The sequence below is a fragment of the Prionailurus bengalensis genome, chromosome C1, assembly GCF_016509475.1.
Source record: "Prionailurus bengalensis isolate Pbe53 chromosome C1, Fcat_Pben_1.1_paternal_pri, whole genome shotgun sequence".
NCBI lineage: Eukaryota > Metazoa > Chordata > Mammalia > Carnivora > Felidae > Prionailurus > Prionailurus bengalensis.
This window is the reverse complement of record NC_057345.1, coordinates 80346349-80360518: the sequence shown is the minus strand read 5'-3', so window position 1 is coordinate 80360518 and position 14170 is coordinate 80346349. Positions and strand designations below refer to the sequence as shown.

Genomic DNA, 14170 nt, shown 5'->3' with positions numbered 1-14170 from the left:
TTTTTACAAATGTTTCCAAATGTTATCATCCTTACTAAAGAATAGGGTGAAGAAGATGACAGATAATGTATTTTTAAAAAATTGTAAAAGGGGGATTAGGATTGAGAGACTTCTTAAAATTTCCCTTAGATAACCTTACTTATAATTTAACTGTCTAATATTCTTTTTTAAAATGTTTAGTTATTTTTGAGAGAGAGGGGGAGAGAGAGAGAGAGTAGGGGAGGGGCAGAGAGAGAGAGGGAGACACAGATCTGAAACAGGCTCCAGGCTCTGAGCGTCAGCACAGAGCCCGAGGTGGGACTCGAACTCACAAACAGTGAGATCATGACCTGAGACGAAGTCAGACGCTTTAACCTACTGAGCCAGCCAGGCACCCCAACTGTCTAATATTCATTTTAGACTCACTCTTCACCCTGGGTTCTTATATTTATCTTTTTCATGTAACAACATAGAGGCCTGCTTGGCTTCACTTCCCTAGAACTATGAGAGGTATCCCTCTTCCCTTTCTCGATGAGGGGGTAGTTTGTCAATCTCTTTCTCTCTATCACCTCTTTTTCTCTCTCTTCTCTTCTTTATTCTGTCTCCATTTAAATTCTTCCTTTCCTTCCACTTGTCTCTGCATCTTTCTCTGTCTTCTTTTCCCCTCTGCCTTTCTCTCCTCTTCACAGTTGTTTTTCACCTCCTCACATCTTTGTCTCTCTTCTTCCGCCTCTTCCGCCCTTCTCTGTGCTCCTTACTGTTTCTGTCATACCACCACCTCCTCCCCACACATCTTTTCTCCCCGACAGGACCTTATTCATGACATTGGCAGTGACATTGCAAATTCCACTTTAGTAAGGAACACATTCCTCCTTATTAAGGGTAATGGTGGATAAGATAGCACTCAGTAATTAATACAGTTTAAAATAGATGTAAGGGGATGTTTGAGGTTGCTGGAGTACCTCAGATTTCTTCCCCCAAGTCTTATGATTTAATCAGCACTGCACTGCTCCAGTCCCCTTTTGGCCTGGGGACTCCTGACCTCTCCTCCTACTAGTTGTTTCTTTTCAGGGCATCATCAGTTTCTGTGGTGAGAGTCCATGGTGCAGTTTTCTTTTTAAGTGTTTTTATAAGGACAGTTTGGTTTTGACGAAACTCAGTATCCCTGGCATGTTTAGTACTGCTGTGTTTGGGGTCTTAAGGGGTAAATTTGTATAGGTTGAGTCTGAAAATCCAGTGTACAGCTGAAATAACCATGGAACTGAGCGTTTTCATATTTATCTTTTCCAGGTAGCATCTGAGGGGCCACATTTATTTCCCCAACATTGTTTTTTCCTGTAAAAGTTCAAAGATGCATCTCTTTGTCAATGAGTCTCACTACTCCATGTGTTGGCTCTGTCATGCTCACTTCTTTTTTCTAAGTAGGTAGTCTCTCTTCCTTCTCTCTTTTATTTATCATTCTTATTTTCTCTGTCACCACCTTTTTCTGCCTTCCTTGGTTTCATCTCCCTATGTCTGTACCCCCATTTTCTTTCTACTTTTCCTCCTCACACCCTCCTTGTGTCCTTTTCTCCTTTCTCCCATTGTGATAATTTTTCTGTCTCCAGCACTACCCACAGTCGCCTGCCCCACATGCCCTGTGTTTCTCCATCAGTTCTTTCTAAATGTCCCAGCACTGAGACAAAGGACATTGCTTGTTTCAGTGTGTAGTAGGATATGGAAGCTGACCTGCTTTGGGCCCCTAATGCTTTCTGTAATTATTTTATCTTCCTCAGACATTTTTTCTCATTCCGAGTGAACTTTGAGATTGTAGTTTAAGAAAGTAATATAAGTCTAAGTGGAAAATATTTTTCCTCCATAGAGGGGATTTGGATCAGGCCTGCATTACACTTTACCTGTGTGGAGTCCTGTTTTTGTTTTCTTAAATGGTTTGGAGAGGGAGGAAGACGTACCTTAAAAGAAATGTAGATTGATCATCTGATAAGCTCCTTTTAACCAGATCTACTCTTCAGGTGACTTGTGCCTGAGGTTCGCCTGTTGTGCCACAAACCGCACAGGGTGGCTAACACGACCTGCCATGTTGGGGCCAGCCTGCCGGCTGGGGCGCAGCTGACAGCCCGCGCCCCCCGCGCCTGAGCCGGCAGCCACCCTAACCTGCGGCTGGGCGCCGGAGCCCCGCCTCCCCGGGCGCGCGGGCCAATGGGCTGGGCCTCAGGGGGCGGGCCGCGGCCGGGCGGGAGGCGCGAGGCGCGAGGCCTGGGGGCGGGGCGGCCCGAGCGGCGCGGTGGTGGCCGTAGCTGCTGGGGCGGCGGCGGCGGCGGCGGCGGCGGCTTGGCCGGGCGTCCGCGGGCCGTGGGGGATGGGGGCGGCGAGCTCCAGCCCTCGGCGGAGGCGGCGGCGGCCGTGAGTGTTGGGCGGGCGTCCGCGTCCAGGACGCGGGATGGAGCGCCGCGGTGAGTGTGGGGCGGCGGCGCTCGCTCCGGCCGCGGCGGCCAGGGCTCCGGGCTGGGGTCGTCAGCGGTGCTGCCGGCCAGTTGCGGTCCAGGGTGTGAGCGGCCCACGCCGCGGCCCCCGAGCTGAGGCGGCTGAGGGCTGCGCGGGAGGCCGGGCGCGTGTCCTCCGTGCTCCTGTCCTCCCGGAGGGGTCCGACGGGGCGAGCGGAGCGCGGCGGGAGCGGTAGCCCAGAGCAGATGACGATTAAAATTAAAGCAGGCACATAGCACGTCCCACCGTGCACGTACTGTTAAGAATGCTCCACATTTGAACTTCTTTAAGCTCTGCGACAGCTCCATGATTGTTTTAACTCATTTTTTACGCGGAGAAAATGAGGTTAACCTGCCGGAGCACACAGGCTAGTAATTGTCAGAGTGTAGGTTTAAAGTATATGCTTTTGACCGCTAAGAGCCTGGTCTTGGCTCTGACCCGTCTCGCTCCCACCTGTCCTGACAGCAGTCCTCACTTCAGCTGGGTTCCATTCCTCAGACATTTCAGGATTTCCGTGGTGCATTGTTCTCGTCTCGGTCTTTTGGGCTGAGGAGGGCTCTGTCGTTCTAAGGCCTCAGTGTCAATTGTTTTTCCCAATTCCGTTGTTTCGGGCTTGACTGTTGTTTTATTCTTGGTGGGTGAGCTCAGGAGCCCTAGCGACTGATGAGCCTTGTGTCTCCATGTTAATCTTTTCCTACTCTCCTTCTCAAGAACGAATTGGCCTCACCTCATTTGGGAGGGCAGAACTGTTAGCTGCCAAGGTCAGGAGCTGAGCACCCCTTCCCCTTTCTCCAGCTGTCTCTGTGATGGCATCTCTTGTCCGTCTCTATCCATGTCCACTGCCCTTTTCGGTTGCTCCATTTCCCCACTCTGTATTTAAATATGAGGATGGGGAGCGGGCTCTTTGGCATTGAGTAGTTTTGGCTGGTCAAGAGAGAGCCATGCCTGCCAGGAATGCTAGACATTCTGGAGGCGTGGGAGGTTGGGCAGCTTCCTCTTTTTTAAACGTGCTAGGTTCTAACTGCACAGGAATGAAGTGTATGTGCATTGCATGCCTTTCTTTACAAATTAGTTATTTGCATATTATTGATGAAACCTTTTGACATGGCCATATGCTGTTTTTGTGGGGAGTACTGTACAAAAGTATAATCAAAAACCTCCAGAATGAATTTTTCTGATTTTTTAAAAGCGTTTTTAAGTAGATTCTTACCAAATCAGAAATTGTGCTGAAATGGCAGATTTCTGAAATATCTGGCAATTTTTCCTGACGTAGGAATAGTAAAATGGGAGCTATTAAGTAGATATTTGGGGGCAGTTTTATACTTCTGTTAAACAGCCCAGTGCCTAAAATGAAAACACTTCTGTAATGATGTGTTCTTGGGAGGATGTACATGGGGCATAGGACATTTGATTAATAGAGGCTACTCAAGTCTTGGGAAAGTCACATTCCAGGGTACTGGGAAGTTAATGTTCACATTTCTAATGCATATATTACTTAGAATTTACAACATACAGAGAAAGTAGTTTTGCATAGTAATATTTTGTTTGCTACAAAGTTCTTTGCTAAGTGATTAAAACACGTTGTAAATGTTGATGGTTTGAAGTTGGAAGAGATGCATGAGAATTAGAGTTTAACAAATATTTTGCTCAACAGTCTGTTTGCATAGTTCAAACTTCACTTGGAAGCCATTTAGTAGGTTTCCACGAAGTCAGTTAAGTGTCTGGAAGTGTTTCCAGTGCTGTATTTCTTGCTCACAATCTACAGATATATTGTGGTAAAGCCCACATTTTGTTCATTACTTAAGTATGTTAAAAAAAACCCCACAATCTCCCACAATAAAGCACAGCTAGTCATAATGGCTAACAGTTTTTGAGTGTTCATGATGCATTAAGTGTTTTTTATATTATTACCTCATTTAATTAAATTGCCTCTTGCAGTATGTTATGTTAGTAACTACGTTTTATGTTACCACCAACTAGAGGGTATTCATTTTGGGACATAGGAAAATAGTATGATCTCGGAAAGTGTATATCCTCCAAATGTTTTCAATGTCATAGTTCAATTTTATAAAAACTTGGATAAACTTTGTTCATCTTTCCTTTTTTTTTCAGTTTGAGGTATGAAAAATAGTAAAGTATATATAAGAAAGTTAGTACATTACTCACTATAATGCTGAATAGAGGTAAAGTATAACTCTTTTTAGTTCCTTTGTCCCCCCCCCCCCCATTTTGTTTGCTTATAGATTTTCTTAGTCTTTTTTTTTTTAATTTTTTTTCAACTTTTTTTTTTTTTTATTCATTTTTGGGACAGAGAGAGACAGAGCATGCACGGGGGAGGGGCAGAGAGAGAGGGAGACACAGAATCGGAAACAGGCTCCAGGCTCCGAGCCATCAGCCCAGAGCCTGACGCGGGGCTCGAACTCACGGACCGCAAGATCGTGACCTGGCTGAAGTCGGACGCTCAACCGACTGCGCCACCCAGGCGCCCCAAGATTTTCTTAGTCTTGAGTATTGAAACACTTTTTACAACTTTGGGTTACTAACTTGACATAAGGGAAGATGGTGAAATAGGTGAATTGCTTAGATAGGTGAGTTGTTTTATTTGAAATTTATGATATATGTCTTTAATAACTATCTTTTTACTAAACTAAAAGCTGTCAGAATTAATCAGAGTGACTTTAATAAGTAAGCTGCAAAAGTGATGTTAGGAGTTGTCTTCTCAATTAGTGATTTGTGAAAGCTTCCCACACAAGGTACTGTCCTGTTTTTAGTGTTGGTGGGAAGACTTATATATAATAATTGTACTAAAAAATTGTTCTAGGCTCATTTTAGAATTATCTACACATTTAAGGATTAATGTTAGGTAAGTTGGAACTAGCTTAAATGTAGAAATCACATTCTCAGAAATAATTTGAGATTAACAAAAATATTTAATAAAAGAACTTTAAAAGCTAAGAGAGGTAGGGAAACCTTATATAACCTTATATAAACCTCAACAGTAGAGAAAGAAGAGTAGAAGTCCAACTTTGATTCCAGTTTTGTGTGATCTTGCCTTTATTGGCTTTACATACTTGTTTTTTTCTTTTTTGAAATATACTGTTTTAGAGACAGATTTTTACAGATTTTACTGCAATAATCCAAAGTTAACCTTTTTTGTTTCTGTAAAAATTAATTGCAACTTTACAAATTTATAAGCCCAGTATTCATTCTGCAAAATCATTTATTCTGCAAATAGTTTTGAGTAGATCATCCCTCCTATGCCAGGCACTGTGCTGTGAGCTGAGAACACATGGTTAGCAAACTGAATCCTTGATCCCTTGAGATTATAGTCTAGAGAGGAAAATATGAATAGTCTATTTGAACTTTGATAAGTGCAGTGATGAAAAGTGTAAGATGCTAGAATGCATCTAAGAGGAGATTCCATTCTGCTTTGGTGGTGGTATTTACAGGGGTATTGGTGGTCCAGGAAGATTTCTTTGAGGAAATGATCTTTGAGCTGAGGTCAGAATGAGTAAACAAAGGGGAAGGAGTACCCCAGGCAAATGGAAATGTATATAGACAGGATCCTGAGTCAAATAGTCAGTGTTTTTCAGGTTGTAGGGTCATGACCCATTATGAGTATAAAACCAATTTGGTGGGCTGTAGCCACCATTTTAAAAAATGAAATGCGATAGCATAGAAAACATCTGAGTATATCACCTGGTTCCTTAGAATCTGTTTTATGTTTTATGCATTCCAACACACATACCGCACAGAAACATTCACAAAATTTACCTAGTATGATAGTATAGATAGAAGTAGATAGATTAAAGATACTGTAGATGAGGAAGGAAAAAATTTAGAGAATTGGGTGAGGTATAGGAAAGAATAAGTGATTCAATAATAAATCTTACACATGACCTGGAAGTGAATATTACATAAAACTTCCCACTGTAAGTTTCACAGAGTCCTTAGTAATTCTACCATTCTGAAAGTAACAAAATATTGAAGACAAAATATTTGTAAAATGCCTTAGTGATATACTTGAACTAACATAATTTCTCCAGTAATTTCCTTTTTGATTGTAAGAAATGCAAACAAAATTAGGACTTTCAGTTCTGGAAAGGTAAAATGTGAGGACGAAGCAGAAACAAGCTAAGATTTTCTTGAGTTCCAACTATGTGCCAGGATTGTGTTTTAACATATGAGATCTTTTAATTTTGTCGTCACTGTTAATTCTCACACAGCCTGTAAGCAAATTGTATAGGTTGTATGTTTAGAAAGGATTCAGCCAGAAGTCAAGTCTAAATCTCATTTCAAAAGACTGTGTTTTTACTATACCATCCTGAAATTAACAAAAATATTGCTCTGATATTCATACATTTATTTGTTCAATCAATTAGGGTGTATCAGATTAGTAGACACCCTTAGAACTTGTTTTCAACAAAAAAATGTTCTTGCTGAAAATTGATAACCTCAAATCTGTGTGTGTGTGTGTCTGTGTGTGTATGTAAGCGTTATTACTGAAAAATAACTATGATTGAACTTCTTTTATGTGTCGTACACTTCTATACCATTGTATCTTTTAATGCTTACCGTAATCTCACAATGTAGGTGTTGTTAGAATGTTATTCCCATTTTATTAATGAGCATACCAAAGTTAAGAGAGGATTAACAGTTTATCATGATACACATAGTAAGTGATGGGGAGGGGGTTTTGAAAACAGGTCTTTTCTTTTTTCAGAACTCATACTGCGTCTTTATTTTTGAAGCTGATGTCATGGTGGTAGAATATATTCTTCTACTAAATGACATTTCAGAATAACTTTTACAATTTAAAAAATTCTGTACCCTAGGAGTTAAGAGGAAGTTATTAAGAGAATGGATTTTGGCAACAAGACAGATCTGGGTTTTAAGTACCAGTTCATCATTTTTTAGCTGAGAACTGAGACAAATTATTTCACCTACAAAGCTCAGGTTGCTTATTTGTGAAATGAGGAGAACAGTAGTTTGCACATCATAGAGTTGTCAAGATCAATGGCACTTAATAAATGGAAGCTGCTTCCATCAGTAGTACAGTGTTTGTTGTTGTTAATAGAATACTACTAATAGAATACTAGGTGGGCTATGGGCTATTTGTGAAAACCTAGTATAATGTTTCCCCTGGTTGATGTAGTTTTTGTGTTTCTCTCTTTTCTTTTTTTTCCCTTCTGCTTAAGGATTTCAGTTTTTCTGACTGTTCTGTGAAAGGATGATTGCTCACAAACAGAAAAAGACAAAGAAAAAACGTGTTTTGTCATCAGGCCAACTCTCTACCGATGTTACAGCTCCTGAAATGGGGCTCAAGTCCATAAGTTCCAATTCCATTTTTGATCCGGATTACATCAAGGAGTTGGTGAATGATATCAGGAAGTTCTCGCATATGTTACTATATTTGAAAGAAGCTATTCTTTCAGGTTTGTCAATTATTTTCTCTTAGCATTCTTACTGGATAGTTGGTAAAATTTTAAATGCCAGCCTAGTTTCAGATAAATGCTTACACAGTGGTAGGAACAGGGTATTCTGCTTTAGTTAATTAACAGCTTCTTCCCCAACAGGTGTTTGGTGTTACGATGTAAACTATTTTATTATTAGATATAGTATAATACATAATAGAAGCGTTGGTAGATGTGAGGAAATAATAATACAAAAACCAAAACTCAGTCTTTGCTTCTTAGCAGTTGGGCCCATTTGAACATGGAAAAATTTTAGATCATTGAAATTGTAACCTTCTTGTTAATGGTACCACGGTGCATTGATTGGTCTATAAAAAGCAAACTAATGTTTATAATTTACATTTTTTTTTTATTTTTATTTAAAAAAATTTTTTTTTTCAACGTTTATTTATTTTTGGGACAGAGAGAGACAGAGCATGAACGGGGGAGGGGCAGAGAGAGAGGGAGACACAGAATCGGAAACAGGCTCCAGGCTCTGAGCCATCAGCCCAGAGCCCGACGCGGGGCTCGAACTCCCGGACCGCGAGATCGGGACCTGGCTGAAGTCGGACGCTTAACCGACTGCGCCACCCAGGCGCCCCTATAATTTACATTTTTGATACTTATACCTAGATTTAGTTTTCTATATTGTTCCTAAAACTTAATCTAGAATCTCTGCATTTGAGTGAATTTTGTTTCTCAAAAATCACAATTCTGTTTTGCTGTTCTACATAACCTATTAAAAAATTTTTTTTAATGTTTATTTATTTTTGAGAGAGAGAGACAGGGTGCAAGCAAGGGAGGGGCAGAGAGAGAGGGACACACAGAATCTGAAGCAGGTTCCAGGCTCTGAGCTGTCAGCACAGAGTCTGACACGGGGCTTGAACTCACGAACGGTGAGATCATGACCTGAGCCGAAGTCAGAGGCTTAACGGACTAAGCCACCCAGGTGCTCCTCCCATATATAACCTATTATAGAATTAAGGGATAGTCACAGAATTTATTCTCTGTCTAGTTAGAAATGGACAATGAAGCCCAAGACTTGATTCTTCTAAAGAGTTACACACATCTGCATTCCCCAACTTGATCTTAGTCTCTAAGTCTTTTAACTTTTGATGCCTGTTTTATATTCATATTTGATGGCAGTGATAAAAAAGATACAGCCCCTATTCTATTGTGATAAATAGTAGTTCATTTCCATATTCATAATGGTAGATCTGGATGTAGAGAATGAAGATACTAGTTTTATTTATATGAGACCTCCTTGGGCTTCATAGACATAAATGTTTAATAAATATTTTTTGTATATATGTTAAATATTCATTTTCTGATACATGTTCTAGAAATATCATAAAATCACATCTTGTACTAAGATGCTTTTAGTACAAGTATGCTGCTTTTAAGAGTTTATTTCTTTTTTTTCAACGTTTATTTATTTTTGGGACAGAGAGAGACAGAGCATGAACAGGGGAGGGGCAGAGAGAGAGGGAGACACAGAATCAGAAACAGGCTCCAGGCTCTGAGCCATCAGCCCAGAGCCTGACGCGGGGCTCGAACTCACGGACCGCGAGATCGTGACCTGGCTGAAGTCGGACACTTAACCGACTGCGCCACCCAGGCGCCCCAAAAAATTAAAAAAAAAAGAGTTTATTTCTAACCTAATTTTTCAATTTGAAATGCCCAAAATAACTGGACTTGAATTGTAGCCTCAAAATTTTAGTATTTGAATTTTCCTTAAAACAGTCACATAAATCATGTTTTTGAGACTATATATAAATATATATATAAATAAGTTGCCTATATTCTTGTTCATTTTAATAGCTTGATTTTCAAGTCTAATTATAGTTGATTCAATGGTAATAAAGTTTTAATTTATTGTGAAAAGGTATTTTAAATACTTTAAGCATTATACTGGGAACAAATTTCTGCTAAATGACACTATCTGCCATTTATTTTAAAAAGCCTAGCTTTAAATAAAGGCTTGTTCTTAATTGGGTTAATTGTTTTAAATTAGTTTTGAAAATTTTACAGTAAGAGTCATTCTTTTTGATGTAAGTTCATTAACTGGGTTAGTTTTGAAAGTGAAATTTAAAATGATGTCTTGGTTGACAAATCATTTACCTCAATTTAGGGTAAAGTATGGTTTTCTTTAATGTATCAATTTAAGTAAATGTTCATTAATATAAATAAGATTCTTAGGTCTGATTTTTGTTTTTATTTGTGTTCTCAGGGGATTGATATCATTTAACAATCCTGATCTTGCATATTTATCTCTTCTCTCACAGATTTAAAATGATAGTAATTTAAAACAAGTTGGACAACTCTTTAACTTCAGTTTTTTTAATGTGAGTTTTAATTTGTGAATAGACAATTCAGAGACTAGGAAGGAAGAGGATTGAAAGTTGATTCTAAGTGAAAAAGGAGAAAAATTTATAATATGGCAAAAGGAGGCTAACCCCTGAGATGAAAGGAGGCATATGGAAACAAAGTTTTTATGGACATTTAGTATTAACATTTTGTAAAGATACTATCTTTTTAATAAGAAATCCAGTACTTCAAAATTTAAATACTTGATTTTATTGCTAATAATAAAAATGCTTGCCATTTATGGCTGGTAAATTAATTTTTAAAATGTAAAAACCATCTTTTGGATAACCAGCGCTGTCATTAGTAAGCTGTGGTCAGAGAATTTTCATTATTTACCTTGGATTGATTTTAATGTTTGGTTCTTCAATCAGAGTTAAAAGGATATGTGTATGCTATCTCAAAATAAACCTTGGATTTAACAAGAATTTATTTTCTGTCTTTGGATCCTTGTTATCAAGATCCAGAAATATACTAGTTTTGAGTCGATAGAAACTTTTTTTGTTTGTTTTTCCTAAACAAGGGACTATATATAAATATATAAATTCACCTCATTATATATAATAAGAATGCTACATAATAATATGTTTGTGTCTAATCTTGGTTATGGTTTCTAGCTTGTTAGAGTATCAGACTATTCCTTAACAGAATTATTATAAGAATCACACAAGATATAATCTTCAGGAAAGCAGATAAAAAGTTTAAAATTCTGTAATTATTTAATATGGTGTTATTATATACCTTTACACTAGACATGGGCCATACTTTTGTCTTCTGGGTATTGAGAAATTTCCCTGGACTTCTGCTGTTCTTTATTCCACCACAGTTGTAAACTGGTCAGACAGAGAGCTGTTTCACTGTTTTCCTTTTGGAGTGACAGAGCCTTGTCAGTGGCCTTGTCAATATTTTGTCTTTTGCCTCCTTAAGAGGAAGGATGCCAAATTATTGGCATTGTTACCCTTTAATTCATATCAATTGGCTGTTAAAATTGCTGAAAAGTTAGCTTTTAAGAATACAGAATGTAGGTATACAGTTAAATCACTTTTTGGTTTAATCTGAATACCATTTTCTTTATATACGTTACCTGTCATGAGGCAATGATATGCAAAATCAGTTGACTGTTGCTTCCGGTGTTCATATTTTTGAGGCTAGGCTTGGATTAACAGCTTTGTGATTGGTTTACAGCCATGTTTTCCTTTTTCTCAAACTAGTTCTAGAAATGATACTTAATTATATATGGTGCTTTACATTTTACAGGGAAACAGCATTTAATCACAGAGTTCCACAAAGGCAGGTACCTTTTTTTTTTTTTTAAACATAGTGATTTCCATTTTATTTCCATATTTACTAAGTCACAGGAAATTTTATTTTTATTATTTTTTAAATGTTTATTTTTGAGAGAGAGAGAGAGAGAGAGAGAGAGAGAGAGAGAGCAAGCGCCTGCATGAGTGGAGGAGGGGCAAAGAGAGAGGGAAAAAGAATCCCAAGCAAGCTTTGTACTATGAGAGCAGAGCCCAATGTGGTGCTCAATCCTATGAACCGTGAGATCATGACAAGAGCTAAAATCAAGAGTCTGATGCTCAACAGACTGAGCAACCCAGGTGCCCCCAAAGACAGGTACTTTTAGCCCCATTTCACAGATGAGTTGTATGTATAACGTAGGTTGTGTGATTTCATCAACCTCTCATTGCTGATATATAGTGATTTCGTTTGGAATCTGGAGGTTATAAATGCAGAATGGTGTTTCTTTCCTTGGTGTCTCAACTGCTTCACATGGCAAGTACTTTAAAAATACCACTCAGTCTTCATTATTTCATCAACCAGTTCTGTTTTTAGTGGAGATTATCTAGACCTGCACTGTCCAATATGGTAATCTCTAGAAATGTGGCTGTTTAATTAACATAAATTCAGCTCCTCAGTTGCAGTACCCACATTTCAAGTGCTTATTAGCCACATGTGGCTAGTGGCTATCATCTTGGACAGTGGAAGATATAAATATTTACACTATTGCAGAAATTTCTATTGGATGGTGCTGGCATAGACATTTGATCTTTATCAATATCAAGAACATTCAGATGAATTCTTGAACTATAAATATTTTTTAATTCTATAGCATTAAAAGAAACCTAGAAAAAGTTATCAGAGCAAATTTAAGAAAATTTTACCTAGAAGTAGGAACTCTTAGTCTATTTGGAATCCTGTTAAGTTGCTTTTGAAGTATATAGCTTTCAGGCCCTTCTTTGATTTGAACTAGCAGATCAGTTTCCAGCCCAATTATACAAATTGATAAAAATTGTCAGTAATTGATGGCAGAAGAGCTCCGGAAAGAGAATCACATTTTCTAGGTTCTAGGCCTTGTTCTGCTACTGACTAGTTTTAGAATATGGTTTAAGTCATTTAATGATTTAAGAATGAGGTGCTATACCAGATGCTATCAGTTTTATAATTCTGTGATTCCCAAAATTTGATTGGAGTTGGAGATTCTACATTGTTCTGAATATTGAAGAGTTCAGAGCTAGAGAAGACAGTTAAGTGTATGTCTTTATATAATGCATTTTAGAGGACATCTGCCTCCCACCAGTCTATAGAATTTTTTAATTTTTATTTTTAAAAAAGTTTTTAAGTTTATTTATTTTGAGAGAGAGAGAGAGAGAGAGAGACACAGTGGGAGTGGGGGAGGGGCAGGGAGAGAGGGAGAGAGAGAATCCCACGCAGGCTTCATGCTGTCAGCACAGAGCCCAGTGCAAGGCTTGAACTCATGAACTGTGAGATCATGACCTGAGCTGAAACCAAGAGTCGGATGTTTAAATGACTGAGCTGCCAGGTGCCCCTATAGGATTTTTTAAAGGTGAATTTTATGATAACTATCTTAAGTGTGGTATTTGTGAAAATTTCCCAAGTGAGAATGTGAAACTCATATTGCCATAGTTGTTGAGGAACTGATGACAGAAATAAGCATCTACCAAAGAGCTCTGTGGTAATATGAAAGATAAGTATGCAGTTTGTTTTTGCTCTTTTTATTTACAAATAAAAATGGAGAGTTTAATGTGCGACATCAGAGGACTTTGAAAACACATACTTAGATAGGATGACTGATAGAGTTTGCTGCTTCTCTGACCACTGTTTATTTCCAGGAGGAGGTTATCCTCTTCTCTTATATAAGTAGCACATGTGGAATTTGAAGTTTTAGATTTCTATCCAGTGCTATTAAGGTGCAGTATGAATAATTACAAGGCCAAATTTTACATTTTATATTAAAATGCTGAATGCACCCTGTTATACATATACTGTCTGTGTTTATATTTAACACTGCAGATTAACATATGTGCTGTATAAACTACTTCAAGTTCACAGCTGTCCCCCTGAGGAATAATGTGTTCTGAATTCCAAAGAACAGAACATAAGTGTTCATAAGTGTTGTTCTAGTTCATAGTTCTAGTTCATAGAATAATCTTAAACTCTGTGGCATACCTCCTCATTTCCAGGTAAAACACCATTCAAGGAGGTTCAACAGTGATTTTGAAAGGTGCAAGGCTTTTTAATTAGATTAGAAAGAATAGTGCAAATCACTTAATTTTTCTGCACTCAGCACTTAGAAGGGTCCATTGCCACTGTAAAATATATTTTAAGGAAAATCAGTAGTTAGTCTAATACTTCTTACATCTTCTTTATTATGTAACATTATTTTAAGAATGGATTTTAATAAAAGTTTACTGTTGTGACAATGGTGCCTTATTTTATTTTGTCCTTTATTTTTTCAAATGTTTGTTTATTTTTGAGAGAGAGAGAGCAGGGGAGGGGCAGAGAGGGAGAGAGAGAATCACAAGCAGGCTCCCCTCTGTCAGTGCAGAACCCAATGCAGGTCTTGAACTCACAAACTGTGAGATCTT

General features: G+C 38.4%; 1 protein-coding gene across 4 annotated transcripts in view; it reads left to right on the top strand.

Moving 5' to 3' along the window:
- The first annotated feature begins 2269 nt into the window (after positions 1-2269).
- The window catches only part of ARHGAP29 (Rho GTPase activating protein 29), a 66545-nt gene continuing 54644 nt past the window's right edge, over positions 2270-14170 (top strand). Inside the window, exons 1-3 of one of the 4 annotated variants that reach the window (XM_043575614.1) lie at positions 2415-2432; positions 4576-4646; positions 7662-7898. In XM_043575614.1, coding sequence (XP_043431549.1) covers positions 7694-7898 — 205 coding nt within the window. In that variant the 5' untranslated portion in view covers positions 2415-2432; positions 4576-4646; positions 7662-7693. Of the gene's footprint in view, positions 2433-4575; positions 4647-7661; positions 7899-14170 lie in introns of all 4 variants that reach the window. The other 3 variants (XM_043575613.1, XM_043575615.1, XM_043575616.1) reach the window with 3 other exon arrangements.